The following is an 18989-nucleotide window of genomic DNA, read 5'->3' as shown; positions in this document are numbered from 1 at the left end:
ATTTAGGGAATTTAAAATATGAAAGTGACAAGTTATACTGTAGCAGACACAAAATGCAAAATTTGGATCCAAACCTTATGATTCATTTTTATAAGAGAAAGGAGAATTTTCTACCAAAATAATAATGATGTCAAGATAAAGCTAACTCATGTAAACACCTCAAAATAGAAAGTATTACTTAATATATTGCAAAACAATAATCAGGTTAAACCTAGTAAACGAGAAGAATGGCATACTGATCCTGAACCCACTGAAGGCAATGGCAGGGCTGTTGAAAGAGGAAGGGACTTAAAGATAGAGTTGGAGGATTTATTTATGAATAATGCTCTTTAAAAATGTAGCCCCTCTTTTGATTCACAAGGTATTATCTTTAACCCATCTTCATTTTCTTCAACTGTATTCACTATTTCTAAGTATTCATTGAATACTTTTATTTATCCAAATTATCACACTTCATTTTCTGACTCTCTATTTTGATTCTATGCAGCATTTGGTTTATCACCTATGTCCCATGGCACAGCTTCTCCTTCCTGAATAGATGAAAAACCTTTTAAAACAGGAAGGAATAATGCACTCCAACTATGAATTTTTGGACAAGTGATCTTTCCTATTGAAATTGATGAAGCTTTCAAGACTTGCAAGCATACTCATGAAGATGAGGAAATAATCTACAAACTTATGAATAATAATAGTTAAAGTTTGGCATACTTGATACTTTTCTACCTGAAACTATTCATAAGTCTTTATCTTAAACACTGTTTACCAACTTGTAGTTTAATGGGTCAGTGTTCAGAGTTTTTTCTCCTATCTCATTTATTAATTCGCTACTTTATTTGGTCAGAGTCTGATCCATGTAATAACACTGTAGTTACTCTAACAAAGCAAAATAAAGGCTGGGAGAATAAAGGATTTAGTTTGCAAGACTGCTTATGATGCTAACAGATTTCTACAGTTTCCACAGACACATGTCCAAAAAAAAAAAAAGTCAGGAGTCCGCATGTTTGAAACAATATGGAACAAAATGATAATAGCAGAGCATACTGTAATTACCCGGTTTTGTCTTGGGTTCTTCTGGATGGAGAGAGACTTTAGGTTTGGAAGGAATTAGTTTTGTTTTACTGGGTGCTGAAAGGAAGAAAGAGGGAAGATTGTAATCCCAAATTTTGAGGAAAGGAGAGAGTACTTACCAGTAACTGTTGCTCTTCGGGAGTCACATTTGTACATTCACAATCGTGGGATGCGGCACCCCTGGCACTGAGCTGGAGAACTGCCTTGGAAAACCATGTCCACTGTGGTGTATATTCATGTGACAGCTCAAGTGAGGGTGATGGCATCACCCTACTCTATATAAGGAAGTGCATCCATCCAGCCAGACGCCTCAATTCCTTTTCCCAAACCGGAGACCTAATGTTATACTGAACTCTGAGGTAGAAGGGAAGGTGGTTGGGTAGTGTGAATACACAGAGGTAATTCTCAAAGAACAAAAATTACTGCAGAGTAACCTCTCTTTTCTCCTTTGAGGGCCTCTGCATATGCCCTATTGTGGCAGATTAGCAAACTTGATGATGATGGGCAAGTTCTTAGATAAATGTTGTCTGTAATCTGCTCTCCCAAACTGGCATCAGAGTACAATGCTAAATCCAACGAGTACCATCTGGTGGAAGTGTGCACCGAACTCCAAGTTGCTGCTTTTGTAAATCTCCACCAGGGGAACCTATCTAAGGCACATCATGGATGCCATGGTGGCTATTGTAAGTCTTTAAACAAGGGGTACTCGGTTGCAATAATGCTCTATACAGCTCCTAATCTCAGGGTGAAACACTCTGTTTGGCAACAGGTTCTCCCTGACATCTCTCCCCTAGGCTAAAAACAACCTAGTTGAACTTCTAAACAGCTCAGTCTTTTCCAGAATGTCCTTTTTATATTTTGAATATGGAGATGCGATCCCTGTGGGGTCTGGGGAAGAACACAGGGAGGAAAATATATTGAGATAGGTGGTAATCTGAGGCTATCTTTGGCATGAAGCTGTGATGGGACCTCATGGTGACTTTGTCCTTGTGACCAAAGGTAGTGCTGAGGCTGGAGAGACAAAGTGTATCTTGAGTCCCGTGTAAGAGGATCTCAGCAGAGGTTGGTACTGGTACTCTCGATGGGCCCAATTTAGTATCAGCAGTGGGATCCCTGCTATGACCAGTGGGAAAGAGGTGCTATACCTGAAGCCCTTTCAGGGCCCTTTGTGGTCCCAGTGAGACTCCCAGAATAAAGGCAAGCTGTTAAGGTTAAGGTATCCTACACTACTCTACACTAATTACAAGAAAATAATAAGGTAGACTAAGGAAAGATCTAGCCTGAAGACACAAAGGTGAGTTCCCTTTCCTCTCTGCTGTTGGGGGGAAAGGAACTGAGGTGGTTGAGGGACTGCATTCCCTTCTACAGGGTAGGGTGATGATGTAACCCTTGACTGTGATCTTTAGTACAGCCTCCCAATCAACACAGCTCTTCAAGGCACTTCCACAGCTCAATGCCAGGGCTGCCAAATCCCACAAGTGGTAATGCAGAAAGGTCTTGGGAGAACACAGGATTTATGCCAGAAAGACAAAAGAGAGTTTGTGCATGCTTAAGTCTACATGGGGCAATAGTGGCACAATGTGGGTGCTCAAAATTGAAAGGCACTGTATAAAATGACTATTCAGATGGCAAAACAAACTTGTTATGCAGTTGGATGCAAGGGAGAATGTGTCTCCTAAACACAGCTCTCTTCAACTTCCTGCTCTTTTGTGAAACTGGAGAACGTTCTAGCATTAGCAAGAAGGAAAGCTATTAACACAGGTGAGCACAACGGCTGATTATGGTGGGATTAGCAGAAAGCATATTCTTCACGTAGGCTACATCTTTATTGCCCCAAACACCATAAAAGACTGTTTCCACAAAGAAGAATGAAGATGCACATCTTCAGTGGCTTGTAGAGCTGGTTGGAAAATAGAAAGTCATTGTTGCAGAAATTTTTGGTTTCCATTGAAATTTGGCTTTTTATTACATTTTCAAATTGGCTCCAGGGCAGCAGACAAACACCTTACCAGAAATAGGACAGAGCTTCAGGATTAGCAATGATAGCTTGAAATGGCTGTCAGCCACTTATGCAGTAACCTGACCTGGCTCTTTGGGAAGTCAGCGCCATAATACACGGATCTCAGAGTAGCAGCCCTGTTAGTCTGTATCCGCAAAAAGAAAAGGAGTACTTGTGGCACCTTAGAGCATTGCCCAAATAAATCTGTTAGTCTCTAAGGTGCCACAAGTACTCCTTTTCTTTTTTCATAGTACACGGAATCTACATTAATTTGAGGCATCTTGATTAGAAGCATTTGAACTTCAAGGAAGAAGACAACCATTGCTATTGCACAAGCCCTAATTTTTGGTCAATTTCTAGTGATACTGGGATATTAATGGGAGCTTGATCCATGGGCATCATGCCTTCTGGCTAAAGGCCAGATTGTGATCCTCTTACATTGAATAGTACCTTATCCCCGAAGTAGAGTCACATCTGAATAAGAGTATCCCTATGGAATAAATGCAGAATTCATAATACTTTATATAGAGAAGGGAAGACGCGGCAAATCATTCCAAGTTCAGTGATGAATACATAGTTATTCTCAGGATCCCATCTGGACTGATCAGTGAGACTAGTAATAGAGAGATGATAGACTAGATACACTTGCACAAACATGCAATCATACCGATTTCTCTGTAGTTAAAATGAAAAACAAAGCGACCATACACTGTGGAAACATCATTACCTAGTGTTGTCCTTGGCAGTTCAAGGGGGTTAGAAAATTTAGGTGTATTGCTTTCCAAATGAATTGCTTTTTCTGCTGTTGAAAGAGAAAGAATTTAGAGATACATATATGGAAGGTAGCAGCATCTCTAGAAGAGATAGACAAAATTGTCTTAATAATACAAGAGTTAATTTTGAACAGAGCAAAAAACCTTTCTAAGGAGTTGTCGTTATAGCGAAAATGTTTTAAAAGTTGGCTCATAATAACTGATGCAATTCCAAGACTTAAATACGACTATGTTAACAAGCTTCAGTGGTAACTATTTGCCTTGAAGTGGATAATATTTTTAACCAGCAAGATTTTAACAGAATACTTTGCAGGGAGTCTGGAAAGAATTATAATAATGTTGCTTGGTCTCTTACAATACTGTTTAAATAATATCTTATTACACTATAAAATTATGTATCTTTTTAGCTTTATGACTTCATTATAAACCATGCATTTTTTAAATGTTTTCATGGCTTTATCTTTGTTTATGCAACTCCAGACAAGTCTGGATGTGTGTGATATTTTCTTTCCTTTGATCTACATCACAGGTTAAATTCAACCATGGTGTAAAAACATGGTGCAATTCGACTGCCTTCATTTTGTATCCACCTGCTTATCTCCAGGCCTGAGTTTCACCCCTCAGAGTTCTACAATTTTAGATAAGCCTCAACAGATGCTATCTATCACTGCATCTGTACTCATCCTATAGCAACAGATGAAATGGTAGAGATTGGTAACCTATCCTCAAAAGCAAAGCAAGAGACTTTTGATTAAGAGACTTTTAAATTTATGGGCCAACCAGGGTCCTGTTGAGCAAGCATGGGCCAATTCATGATTTCAGGCGGAAACAATGTAAAAACTTGATTCCAACCCCAAGCCCTGTGCAACTTGGTAATTCAAGCTAAGTTTTGCTTCACGTTTTTTTTTTTATTTTTCCAAATTAACATTCCAAGTCTAACTCAAGGGACGCAAACCCACACTTTGCATAATCCTCCTGAGAACTCAATCTGCTCAATTTCACTTAGGATGCTTTTAAAACAAAATACATTAAATTACAAAAGTAATAAATTATTATAATACTTGGCATGGAATGCAATTACCAGGTTTAGTTCTTGGCATTTTGGGTTTGGCAGATGGTTTAGGTGTAGAAGGAACAAACTTTGTTTCCCAGGGAGCTGAAAGAAACAGACTAGATTATACAATTTTTCTTCTAATTCTTTTCCTTCTAAAAGGATCACTTTGGTGAAGCAGTGATACTTCAAAATGGCTTCTGGAAATAAAATCAGTTTTAAAAAAGGCCTCGCAAAACTGTCATGAAAACTTACTTGTCCAGGTACAAAAATGATTAGTTTGCCCTTTACTACAATGACTGATACATAATTAAAAATTCTAATTGTGTTTTACTTGTCCATTAAAAAAAATATTCTGGGCAAGCTAGGAAGTTGAATTTTGCAAGAGAAGTCTAAAATATATAATATATATTATATTGTATATATTCCTGAGTTGCCGATCAATTTTATGCAACTGACAGACTTAACTGGATGAGGTTTGAAAAGGTAACATGAATTCTTAGAACTCTCAGCTATTCAAGAAGAGAAAGATTCTGGCAGAGGTAGAAAGCCACGAAATGAATAACATGCAAAAGTGGAATTATCTCACAACTGCAGCCCCTGGATTCTATTTATAAAAAAGCAGCACTGTTTGGAGGAATGGGGGAAATATTAGTACGTCTAAGCAGTTCTGCAAACCTGAAGCTGTCGTCCCATAATTGCAGGGGTTGAAACTGTAGTTAGCCAGTCTGAATGCTAGCCTAAGGCCTTATTCTGGGAGGCGAAGTCTGTGAAAGTTGAAGGTGACCAATCAGCACCTCAGAAGACAGGGCCATTAATTTTGCCTATTTTATAAAACAGGGTAATGAGATTGCTTCCAAGATAGATTCAGGAGGAAGAGCTTCACTGCCATAAACAGAGTGGCAATGCACTCCTATGAATAAGTATATGTGAATTCACTGAGAAGAGGTTTTCAAGCCTAAAGGACTATATGACAAGATACCTAGAAGCAGGATAAAGACTAATGTTTCTAGTGCCACAATAGATCTCCTTAGAGAATATTAGGTTTTTTTAATGTAAAGAAAAAACCCAAAACTTTCCTTTGAGAAAGTCTCCTTACCCAGCTTTGCACTTAGTCTTTCAATAGTTATTTTTGACATACGAGTGGACGGTTGTCTTTTTGTGTATGATCTCAACAATTCTCAAATAATGAGAGGCAAATTCTGTTTACAGAGATGCACATATGCCTCCTATTGAGTTTATTCAAGGGCAGATATTTTATCCTTACAATAACATTGATAAAAACCACTATTCTGTGGACAAATTCAACTTAGAAAAGAAACTAAACTCATGAATGTGAGTTTGGGTCTGTTCTTACAGTATTTCTCTCCTAACAATTCTCCTGTATAAAAGAAATAGATCCAGAAACAGAATGAAGTTGGCATGATTAGCAGTGATGGTATGAAATGGTCTTCAGTGATGGAATTCTAATGATGGCTTGAACAGAAATACAGATTGACACACAGCTACTGAAACATTTGTTACCTAGTGTCGCCTTTGGCCTTTCAATAGTCTTTGAAGCTTTAAGTGTACTATGCTCCAAAAGTGGTGGTTTTTGTGCTATAAAATAAAAAGAATCCAAGCATAATTGAATAGTACAATAAAGAACATCAGTAACAAGTTTAAGATGTGGGAGGTTTAAAAGAGCTCATCTAGTATTTCCTACATTCCTTTTTTAATATAACATTAAGTATACAAAATAATAGAACATAGACTGGATTGTTGAACATCTGGTAACCTATGATCACCAGTACTTGGATCGTGAAGGGGGCTCTCTCCTCTTTTGACCTTGAATAGAACTGTGACAGGGATCCAACTGTTTCTGATCAAAGGAGCAGAAAAGGAAAAAAAGCACCACAAGACACCGGTTATGTCATCATGATCAAACGGCAAGATCCAGCACACAACTATGGACCCTGTAAGGGGCTTCCCCTTCTGTCAATCACAGCTATTTTCACTGAAAGGAAGCTCCCCTGTCATGACATCCTGGAAGCAAATGAGTAGAATGTACAAGGCACCAACATTGTGCTGGGACTAACGATGTGTTGTACGTACCTCATAATTGTACACAGCAAGGCAGAAGTTAATAATATAGTTAAAAACACATGCAAAAAGTATTCCCTGATTTTTTAAGTAATTTTCGAAATTGTGAAAATTCTTTGCATTGTATCACCATACTCATGCTCGCTCAATTGTCTGATGATCTTGAGTCTTGCTCGATATGGATCAGATGCCTTTATTCTGTTTGCTTCCTTTGTAGCAACACCGTAGGATATTTTTTTAAAGTATCTTCCTGATATATTGAATTGAATAAATGGACTACTTAATTACCAGGTTTCACATGCTGCACTTCTGGAAGAGGAGATGGTTTCAGTTTAGAAGGAATAAGTGGTGATTCATTTGGAGCTGAAAGAAAGAGCTTGGTTTATAACTAACTACTTCAGGAATCATTCAAGAAACTGCACATGCCACAAGTTTGCAATGAAGAAGAAACAATTCAGTATGGAATGTGAAAGTCAGCTGAGGACATCAGCATTCAACAGGGGGTCAGGGATGGAGTACTAAATTGTTGTGCATTAATCAGAAATAAAGTCAATGTTCCAAAGATGGATACAATTAAAATCATAGACATGAGGGAGATAGATGATAAAAGGATGATGGAGCTCTCCATGCAAGTTTCATTAGCTGATAGTTTTACTGCTTTAAGAACAGTTTCACTAGCATCAACTACATTCCTACAGAGAAGTGAATCAAAAGGTGTTAGAGTCTTTGGTGACACAGGAAAAACAAGAATCTACAAGTAGGATAAAGGTTAATGATTCAATGCATGAAATGATTTTATGGAAGAAATGCATTCCTGTGGGGATGGGATGTTCTCTGATTAAACAGACACAGTGTGACCATTCGCTGTGACAAACAACAACATTACCCAACGTTTCTCTTGGCCATTCAAGAGGACTAGAAGTTTGAGGTGAGAAAGATTCCAGAGTGGGTTCACTTGTTGCTGCTGGGAGAAATGTTGACAGTTACAAGAGAGCAAAGAGCTTATGGAAGAAAGAAGTTGCTTCATGGGTAAAACAATTTTGTTCTACAAGAAAAACTGAAGTATGCCACTGATTCTTGAACATTATTTTCAGTTTACCAGTTTAGTATATGTTAGAGATGAGCTCAGCTTTTTGAATTGCCTTGTTATGGTAACCATAAATCATGGTATCTGTGAATGTGCAGAGATTTTGGATGTTTGTTTAATTCCTTCCTGCCTTCACAAAAATAAATGTGGACTAAATTCTCATGATCAGATTTTAGGTCCTCACATGGCTTACCTCGTTATTTTGAGTTATGTTGCCGCACTTATTAAGATGACATGGAGTAACACGAAGGAAGAGAATAAAAAGGACATGTTGTGCTGCCAATTACTCAAATACTGACAACAGATGATATTTGGTCCAGAAAGCTGACAACTGATCCAACTATTGTCACAGTTCTGGAGAATCAGGTGTTCAATGAGTTAAATAACTTAATGCGCCTAGGATATTCTTTTCCTTCATATAAAAACTGTAGTAGTTTTACAGTACTTGTCTACAACTTTACCATCTACAACATGATGTTAATAGAATGTTTTGGATAATTATTACAGAATACTATAGTACTTTTTAGTATTTGTTTCATAGTGTTATCTATGCAGCATATCTTTCCAGTTACTGACAGGAAAACTGACTGGTATGTGTTGCCACACACAACATAGCTGTGAGACAACACAAGTTAATGCCAGTTTCTCAACAGCAATACGGTTTGGATGCTTGCTAAAAATTCAGCTGTAAGGGCCTTATCCAAAGTCCACTGAAATCAATTATAAGACTTCCATTTATTTCAATGGGGTTTATATCTGACCGTGAGCCACTGAATGGTAAAGACTCTGTAATAATTATTGTACCTGGTTTGAGATCTGTTATATCAGGCTCATCGGATGTTGCGGGGTTTGAAAAAACAGGATGAGTATCATCGAAAGCTAAAAAAAGAAATGGGTAATAATGTTTATTATTTTTTTAAATTTAGATTTTTATCTTCTGAGGTACTCAGTTAAAAGTCAGTGGTCCAGCCAATCTAATGAGTGAGCATCTCTTACTCTAGCAATGGAGCAGTGCTGATAAGGAATGAGATCTAAAGGCCAGCAATTGAAATTACAGTTCAAATGGAAACACACACAATGCAGTGAAGGCTAATGTTTACTCAGGTGGTTCATTTCATAGGTCTTTAAGCACCCTGAAAAGTACAAAGACAAAAAGCTTCTGACACAATCTGCTAGGATTCTATAAGCATCGAGTATTCAAGGAAGAATGGCAATAACATGTCTTTAGAGCTGGGCAAATATTGCAAAAAATATTCCTGCAAATATCTGATTCAATTCGCACCCCGTTAGTGCTTTGCTTTCTATGGACAGTCTGTGATGGAGTTTTACTAACACAAATGTTCACGGAAAGGAAGCAATATCATGTTAATTATGGAACAAATTATATAACTAAAACACAGCGAAATGTTTGTGACCAATCCATAAAGTTAAAAAATAATGGCCAACAAATTTTTGAACAATTTTCAATTAAGTGTGACCTGCTCATGGATACTCTACCAGCAGAAAAAGAAATGATTAATTCATCAGATAGATAATTCACTACAAATTATGTACTCAGCTCTATGCATGATTCACCAGGCTTCATCAGTTACATGAGAGTTAATAAACAAACAAGAACACCCCAGTAACTGCTCTTGACATTGACAAACAAAAATGCCCCAACCGGTGACAACCTTAGCAGTGAAACACAGACTGGATGTTGGTTCCTTTAAAAAAAAAAAAAAGCAGTGAGTATAGCTGTGAGATTTACTGATGACAATCAGCATGATTTATTGGTATGGCAGATGACTAAAACAAGGAAAGACTCCCAGAATTAGCTGTGATGACAAAACCAAAGAGTTTAATTAAAGAAAGAAACTGAATGTGTCATTATTACCCATTGTTGTTCCTAGCAAATGAGATATTCTGGAAATTAGAGGCACAGATGTTTCCAGGTCAGCACTATTTGTAGCTGCAGGAAAAAAAAAGGAAACAAATCTGAGATGTGGCCGCATACAGTGTAGTGAGGGGTGTATGTGTGTGTGGGGAAAATAAGAGAGAGATTACATTACATTCCTTTGCAAGGGCCTAACAATGCTGTTGATGTTACATAAACAGATTAAAGGGCCTTTTGGCACCCAGGTAAGAAACTCATTTAATAAAGTTTTGCAAAAATGTCATTATCTTAGTATTTGCTAAAAAGAAAAGGAGGACTTGTGGCACCTTAGAGACTAACCAATTTATTTGAGCATAAGCTTTCGTGAGCTACAGCTCACTTCATCGGATGCATTCAGTGGAAAAACATACATAGTATATGCTGTAATTCTTTATAAATAGGTTCAGCAAAGTAGTGTGCAACTGCGTGCACACATTTGCCTTCAACTATATCTAAAGCAACAGACTGGTTCCTTATGCTACACCTTTGCATAAAGGATTAGAATAAGGTTTAGAATGTCTACAGTAAACACTGCATTTTCCAGTTATAGATGCCCCAATATAGCTCTTCATGAAATTACTTAACACTGTTAGTTTTCAATGTTCAGGTGTTTTTTTCTTTCATGCTGGACTTGTGTCCCTAGTATGAATTAATTAAGTTTAAAATCAATCACTACAAGCAGTACATTTTATATTATAATCTAACAAAAACGTACACATATAAGATCCCAAGGGATGCTGCAGAGCCCAGAGGCAACACAGCAAGGAAGTTCATAATAAACCACAGCTTAATAGTTCATGGGAAGGCTATGACCAGTGTTTCTCCCTCAAACCTTTATTCTGTTCTATTCTATTCAGGCTTTTATACTGTGCTCATCACTGTAGTATCGGAGTACTTTCCTATAGCGCATTAAGCACCGTGACCACACATCTGTCATTTGTTGTTTATTTTCCAAAGGGAGAAATGTGCGGAGTGGAGGGTCTAGCTTTGCATGTGCAAGTTCTGTCTAAGAAAACTAATTGCTAAATAAAGACAAAGTCGTCCCAGGGTAAACAATAATATACCCCCAACAACAAAAGTTAATTTAGTGCTGCTGAAAGGCCTTTACTATATTTACAGGCCTTCACCATATTTTTAGACAGACAGATAGTTAGGGAAACAGTTAGAATAGAAGGTGCTCAGGACAACCTACAAATCCCTCAAATGGTGTAGGGAAAAGATATATATAATACTTCAACAGGAATCCCCTTGTATTGCATCCTCTTTTCAAATGACATTGTCTCAGTCAGTATTTACAAACTGTATTGTGATCACTTAGTCTTGTTTGTAGGGTGTGAACCTCAGTCAAGGCACAGATATCTTTATGGCAAAAGATGTCTTTTCTACTGTACATTGTGTTGAGATCATCCCTTGCTTTTTGGTATCTCCACACAGTATTTCTAGCTATCCTCCTTTCAGTGGAGGAGTGGCCTCAGATTGCTATTTCGCTATCAGCTCTGATACAAAGCTAACCTCCAAAGCCTCTGAAAGGTCTGGATAAACCCTCAGACAGTCAATCTTTCTCTGAACTTTTGATTGTTTATTCTACCTTTGCAGTACTGCAGTGGCCTAAGACTTTTCCCCTCTATATGTAAGTCTCACTTCCCAACAGCTGACAACATACTAATCCACATCTTTTCACCAATAATTTTGTATACCTGATATCTTTTCTTGGGTAAAAGGTCACAATCCCAACTGATCCTAACTCCACCCTGCTTTCCTTTCCTTCTAGCCCTGTAGGTCCTTTCCTGATCCCTCCCTTTGGTAAATACCACACTACACAGGCACAATGCCTTGCCAGGGTTTCTGTCTGAAACCTGCATTGTCTCCAGTACAGAAATAGCCAGGATGCATTTGCTGGACTTGGGGGAACAACATGGAATGTGAAATCACACTGAAATCAGACAGAGCTGAGTAAACCAGTTGAAACCTTCAAAACGGAGACAGTAATAAATAACCTTTTTGGTACAAAATATTAAGCTTCAGAAATAATGCAACTATCATTACCAGATTCTAGCTCAAATATTTCTGGAATTTCAGGTGTTTGGGGAGTGGAAGAAACATGTAGAAAGTCATATGAAGCTGGAAAACAAAACAAAAAACTGCGCTTTATTAATTGAAAACACCGAGAACCATCATGGAACAACAGCAGCTTCACTTAAAAATTTAAGTCTGTTTCCAGCCTATACAGAAGTATTAGGAACTGAAGATCAGCAGCAGCTGAAACCTACATTGCTATACAAGAACGATCTAATAAAGAACCATATTTATTTTCCCAGACATGCATGAACACACACTATGTACGTGACAGTGATTGCTGAAATCATAGTAAAAATACCACGAAAGATGTAAGAAAATATTATTGACAACCAGAAAGACAAAAATATAGATGAAAGATGACAAGGTAGATGAAAGGAGATTAAACTTTGTAGACAAGCTGAGTAACAGGCTGAGAAATGACTTGCTGTCTAGTGAGCCACGCACAGGACTGGAAGTCCTGATTCTGAAACAGACTCACTCTAAAAAATGTATGCCTAGAAAATTGCTGAAGAGAACAATCATTCACTGGCACATGGGAGGATGATTTACAATAGGTCCAATCCTTCAGTAATGTATTTGATCATATGATTCTTTGTGGGCTTGGGAAATAAGAAGCCACTCTGCCTTAGTTTTCTCATCTCTAAAATGGAAATGATAACTACCTGACAGAGGTTCAGTGAGGATTAACTAGCTAATGCTTGTAGCTTTATTGGCACAGTATTGTAGTACTATGAAATATGTTATTAAAAGCTGTTAGACTTAGAGCGGAGCCGCTAATGGGCATGTATGCAAGAGATGAAGGAAATTAATACTTCCAAATGATATAATATTCTCCAGTGTCCATGTTTGTAAGAGAAAGGGATATTGTTCAGCACAAGCGGATAACACAAAGTTAATATGTTCTTTGACACAGTTTTAAATGTGATCTACAAAGAAAAATAATCAACATGGTCTGTTCCCTTTGTTTCTTTACGATGTAAAAAGCCTGAAACGCTCCCTCCCCCAACATAATGAGCAAACAATCGTTCTACTTGTTTTTTACCTTACAAATATCAGGAATATCAAGTCTTGCCTTCCCTGTTTTTGCCTAAGGAGTCCTCAGGGGACCAAAACTGCATGTGAGCTTTCTCATTACTTTCCTGAATAGCAAGGGGTGTTAAATCTTTAACAAAATGTGTTTTCTTCCTCAGTGTTTGCCAGGAGTTTAAGTTAAATAGGTTTTTAACAAAAACAAACGAAAACATTTTAAACTGAGAAAATAGTATTTCCTCTAAATTGTTCAGGGTTCATTTCCAGGGTGCTAGTGGTATCATAACTAGAATAATTCTCCTGCCATCCATACAACAGTTTTCCAGGGGGGAAAAAAGTTTAAAAGACCTTAATTTCTAATGCTAAAATAAGCGGGGCAGGGGGTGGGGTGGGGGTGATGAGGCCTTCTTCATATATTTTACACATACCAGAAAAACCAAAACTTCTTTTGCAGCTAGCCTTTAATGAACAGACATAGAATCAAGGATGTAACTCTCTCGTGTAAAGGCAGATATCACCATGTGAATGGAATGGGACCTGAAAGCTCAAAACTATAACAAGACACACTACTTTCAGAAAAATCTTCCCCTCAGAACCCAGTTGGCTGGCTGTTTTCTCTATCTAGGCAAGTTTCTAGTGTACTGTAATCCATGTAACCTTTAAATACAGTGCCAGGACTATCACCAGGGGAAGCTAATGACTAGAATACTCAAGAGAACCCAGAGCTCAGATCTTACCAAAGGAAAAGAAAGATGAAAGTAAACTTGTCTGCTAGAGTATCGGCAGAGAGAAAGCTAGGGACTATCTGGGTAAGTCTACACTGCAAAGTAAAACCGCAACACTGTCTCTGAGACCAGGTCAATAAAAATAGCACTGCAGACATTCCTGCTCAGCCTGGAGCCTGGGCTGAGACCCTCTCCTTTGCCAGGTGCCAGACAGCGCAGATGTACCCTCTGATGCTGCAAAATAGCTGATAAAAGTCATTGTGGTCCCAGACTTGGGCTGAAACTTAAGGTTTACAAGTGGCCATTGTAACAAGTACTGTAAAGTTTATCATTGGTTGGTTAGCTCAGTTAATTAGAGCAAGGTATTAATAATGCCAGCAACCAGGCAGCAATCCTCACAATGTCTGCAGCTTTAAAAAAGAGACTGATCTTGTGGTTAAGGCATAAAGAAAACACAGAAGGGGCTAAGAAGATCTGGGTTCAACTCCTCCCTTTACCGTAGACTTTCTGGGTGACCACAGGAAAAAAAATCACTTAATCGCTCAGTGCCTCAGTTTCCCATCTATAAAATGGGGAATAATATTTCCATTCTCCCACCTCTGGTCTGTCTTGGATGTTTAGATTGTAAACTCTTTGGGGATCAAACTGTGTTTTATTTTATATATATATATACACACATACACACACATGTGCACACACACACACCAGCTACCATAATGTGGACCCAATGTCAGCAGGGTCCTCTATGTATTACAATAATACAAAAAACATCCACAAGTCTGAGGAGGGTCAGGGAGATGCCAATAGATCAGACTTCATCACTTCTATGCCATGAAACTGCACAAAAATCCCCCCCCCAAACTAAAGAACAAAAATCCCACAATGTATCACTACTGCTTTTAACAGTTTTGCCAGCAGTATGTTTTTCTGGGTTTGTGAAACAGCAACACGTTTTTCTTTTTTACATTAGGTAAAATGTAGTTTCTGTATGTGGACAACTATCATTTTTCACAGTTGAATCCTCAGCAGGCAAGTAATTAGTAGTTTAGCACAATTTCAACACAAATCTTTTAACTACCTATACTTTTTACATGAAGAAAGAACTATGTGTAGCTCAGATGCTTGTCTCTTTCATCAACAGAAGTTGGTCCAATAAAATATATTACCTCACCCACCTTGTCTCTCTAATGTCCCAGGACCAACACGGCTACAAGAATAGTACAGACTACATTTTTTACACTCATCTTCAAACCCTGCAAGATCAACACTCATTCCTACAATCCTGCAAGATCAACACTCATTCCTACTTTTCATCTATGCAGAGAATTTTTGTAACTGGGTGGGCTGGACTAGTTGAAACAAACACTTAATGCAAACCACATGCAGGCTATATGTGTAAAACTTGACATCTTTAAACTATTTAATTTAATAGTCAACAAATGTTTCTTATCCACAAAAGCCTCTCTATACCACAAAGACAAAAACATGATTGGGGAAGGAAACGCTCTTGAAAGTTATAAATAAGTTTCCATTCCATTCACACAAGGTCAACTGCAAATTAACAGTGTTGGTTATCAAAGTTCATAAGAAGCAAGTATGCTAACGAGTGGCTAACTACACCATAGTTAAATTTCTGTGTAAAAGTGCATTTTCAAAGTGCTGTAATATATTTAGGGCCTGATTAACCATCGCTTTACTACGGTTTTACACTGATGTAACTCCATGGAGTTACAATGGCATAAAACTGGAGTAACATAGTAGTGAAGAAAAGAAAAGGAGTAGTTGTGGCACCTTAGAGACTAACCAATTTATTTGAGCATAAACTTTCGTGAGCTACAGCTCACTTCATCGGACGATGAAGTTGCAGTGGGGGAGGTTTAGGTTGGATATTAGGAAAAACTTTTTCACTAGGAGGGTGGTGAAACACTGGAATGCGTTGCCTAGGGAGGTGGTGGAATCTCCTTCCTTAGAAGTTTTTAAGGTCAGGCTTGACAAAGCCCTGGCTGGGATGATTTAATTGGGGATTGGTCCTGCTTTTGAGCAGGGGGTTGGACTAGATGACCTCCTGAGGTCCCTTCCAACCCCGATATTCTATGATTCTATGATTCTAAAACAAACAAACAAACAAACAAACAAACAAACACCTAGATAAAAGTAATTAAAGACACTGTCATACATTTGGCGCATTAAGGTAAAGAGAAGTGGTGGGTGGCACAAGATTGCTTAATAAAAGATTATGAGCCTTTAGAGAACAACGGGCTGTAATTACCAGATATGGTTAGTGCCTTTTCTGAAGTTTTGGGTCTTGAAGGAAAAAACTGCATTTCTCACAGGGCTGAGAGAAAAACTAGATTGTCGTTTCCGAGATCATAACAGAATGCTTTGTTGAGCACAGAAAACATATGCCATCAACTTAGTGACAAAGCAGTTGGTCAGCTGCTAAGTCTCCTTTTAAATTAAAAGTCAGTACATTCCACAGTGCAGTCTAATGACAGCAACTTGAAATTGCCTCAAAAGTTGGATGGAATTCTCAGCTTTAAAAGGAAACAGAATATTCTGTTCACACAAAGACAACAGCCGTGCACAGTCAGAACCATAAGCATGGGTACAGCTGCATGCTACACGTGTTCAGTGTGTTCTGGAACAGATGACTGATTAAGCAGTTTCATAATGTGCTTGAAAAAGGGAAATAAAAGAAGTGTAAAGAATAAGCTTTGACAGTATGAATGGGAACTGAACTGAATTCTATGATATGGAAATCTAAAAGGTATGATATTATACACCGAGAAAACATCATCCTCATTTACCAACTTCTGCTTTACTAGCTTCAGGTGTAACAGGTTTCAGAGTTGTTTGAATAATTACTGTAAGAAAAAAAAAATCCATTTGAGATGGTCAGATTCTATTGTACACCTCACAAATAATTTCTTTACGTGGTTGCCATTTCGTGTTGCTATGTAGTTTAACAAAATTGCATTTAAGCGTTCTGTACAGTAATGAATGGGACAGAATTGCAGATTATACTTTTTTTCAAATGCAAACGGCCTCGGAACTAAGGAAGCCAGAATTAGTGACATTATAGCCAACCTTAAAGGTTATGTGACATCAACTGTGATAGATCTATTTTCCAATAAAGGCTTTAGATCTGATTCTCCACTACTTTGCACTCTGTGCAGTCATTTATCCCTGTGCAAAGTATATGTAACATACCAATATGCACATTTGTTAGCTTTCTCACCCCCTTTGCACTAATTTTTCACAGGGGAAGAGGGCTACACAAGGTAATTTAGTGGAGAATCAGGCCCTTACTCTATTCTACATTTTATTGATTTACATACCATTTTTACTTTCAAATCATTTTCACAGCAGAAACAAGGCATGAGTTATCTGTGAGAAATAGCAGCTTGCTACTGGAGTGAGGTAACTGGTCACTCTGAGCAAAGTTTTCAAACCTGGGTGCTTAAAATTAACTTGCAAATCTATATTGAGACTCCTAAAAAAAATGGCCTGATTTTCATAGGTGCAGAGTGAATGTAGCTACCATGGATTTTAGTGGTGTTTGTCAATGCTTAGCATTTCTTCAGATCACGACACTTAAATGTAGGTGTTGAAACATGTATTTAGATGTTAACTTTAGGTATCCACTGTAAGCCGGGTAAAATTTTAAGGCACTAGGATTGTATACAATAATACTTTGTTATATCCATTTGTATATAATAGGTCAACTGCTACTGTACTTAAAATATGGATGATCTTACAAATCTAATAAACGTATATGAGAAATTTAATCATAATGATCCAGGATTCTAAAGGTGTCAAGCAAAATGTTGTAAATAAATATGCTACTTCATACAGCACATACATGTCAACAGTATTCTTGTTCCCAAAGTAAGTTATACAGAGTAAATTAAGCTAACCACTTTGACTAAAAATACAGAGATGTCTTCTAAATTTACCTGCCAAAAAATTAATTTGACAAGAAATATAGTTACCAGATTTGGTTGGTAGCTTTTCTGGGATGCCAGATGGTTTGGATCTTGAAGAAACAAGCTGTGTTTCATCAAAAACTGAAAAGAGAATCTGAGTTTAAAATGTTGAGGGACTTCAGAGGTGATGGGACAGCATGACACTCAGCTACAGCCAAGTTGCACATTTCAAGATGATGCTGACACAGGGGAAAGCAAGATGGTGGATGGGCAGAAAGTGAGCTGTGAGATGATTGTGTAACATGAAGAGTGAGGTTGGTGACAATATGTCCTTTTAGCAGCAAGCCATTAAATCAGTTCAGAAAATGCTTTTCAGGTGATGATTATGAGGAAACGGTTGATACAGCAGGATCAAACGAAAAGTTTTGCATGTGAGGTTTTGAAGCCGAAGTGTTTGAGCAAACCTTAAGACTATCTTTAGCAGATAGAAGATATGCCAAGATGATGGAAAAATAACTGAATCATATACGATTTACCCATCACTGTCCCTGGGGTTTCCATGGAAGGAAAAGATGTAGATTTCAGGGCTGGTTTCTTGGCAGCTAAGAGCAAATATGAAAACAATCCTGAGATATTGGGGTAGGCATTCTTTGCACAAGTGGTACCAACTCATAACTTTAAAACAGAAAAAACATGTTCGTATTTGGTGTTTGTGTTTTTTTAATCATTTGAGTTTTGGAGAAGATCTGAACTCCCTTGATCTATTGCGGTTTATGAAAAAAATCCAAATATTGTGGTTTGGGCTCATTTTTAATGAGGATGACATAAATATATGTTAAAATCAGAACTAATAAACTAAATTGTTTTCTGTTTCATACAGTAGCTGTCTGCTTTCACATCTATTTTCAATCAGATTCTGAATGACTCATTTTATCAACGGATATGATCCCATGTTACCACCTATCAGCAGAAAGGGGAATAGTGATCTTGGACATTATGCAAACAAATACCACATTATTCACAGCTATTGGCAGCAGGACTTTAACTGTATTTACACCCAGTAAGAACTATATGATATTTCCCAAAAGTATCACACTAAACTGCAGGTGTATAAAAAAAGCTGTCTTTTTTAAAAAGTTAAAATTCAAAGTAAATTGGCCATCCACAAAGTTTCTAAATTAAAAAGATGCCTCTCTGTGGTATAATCAGATACAAAAATAAATAAGAAAAACATTCTGGGGGAAAGCAGGGAAAA

General features: G+C 37.7%; 1 protein-coding gene across 33 annotated transcripts in view; it reads right to left on the bottom strand.

Moving 5' to 3' along the window:
- Nucleotides 1-18989, bottom strand: part of ABI3BP (ABI family member 3 binding protein) — a 315232-nt gene that overhangs the window by 103131 nt on the left and 193112 nt on the right. For 19 of the 33 annotated variants that reach the window (XM_073307173.1, XM_073307105.1, XM_073307211.1 and 16 more), the window contains 12 exons: nt 18271-18336; nt 17801-17875; nt 16616-16672; nt 12022-12096; nt 9937-10011; nt 8865-8939; nt 7860-7937; nt 7262-7336; nt 6416-6490; nt 4922-4996; nt 3795-3869; nt 1051-1125 (listed from right to left, as the gene is read on the bottom strand). The exons of 1 other annotated variant lie outside the window; for it this stretch is intronic. In XM_073307173.1, coding sequence (XP_073163274.1) covers nt 1051-1125; nt 3795-3869; nt 4922-4996; nt 6416-6490; nt 7262-7336; nt 7860-7937; nt 8865-8939; nt 9937-10011; nt 12022-12096; nt 16616-16672; nt 17801-17875; nt 18271-18336 — 876 coding nt within the window. The remainder of the gene's footprint in view (nt 1-1050; nt 1126-3794; nt 3870-4921; nt 4997-6415; nt 6491-7261; nt 7337-7859; nt 7938-8864; nt 8940-9936; nt 10012-12021; nt 12097-16615; nt 16673-17800; nt 17876-18270; nt 18337-18989) is intronic. 13 more of the 33 variants (XM_073307364.1, XM_073307383.1, XM_073307315.1 and 10 more) reach the window with 10 other exon arrangements.

Source organism: Lepidochelys kempii, chromosome 1, assembly GCF_965140265.1.
Source record: "Lepidochelys kempii isolate rLepKem1 chromosome 1, rLepKem1.hap2, whole genome shotgun sequence".
Classification (NCBI taxonomy): domain Eukaryota; kingdom Metazoa; phylum Chordata; order Testudines; family Cheloniidae; genus Lepidochelys; species Lepidochelys kempii.
Note: the sequence above shows the minus strand (reverse complement) of the source record. Positions and strands in the feature narration are given on the sequence as shown.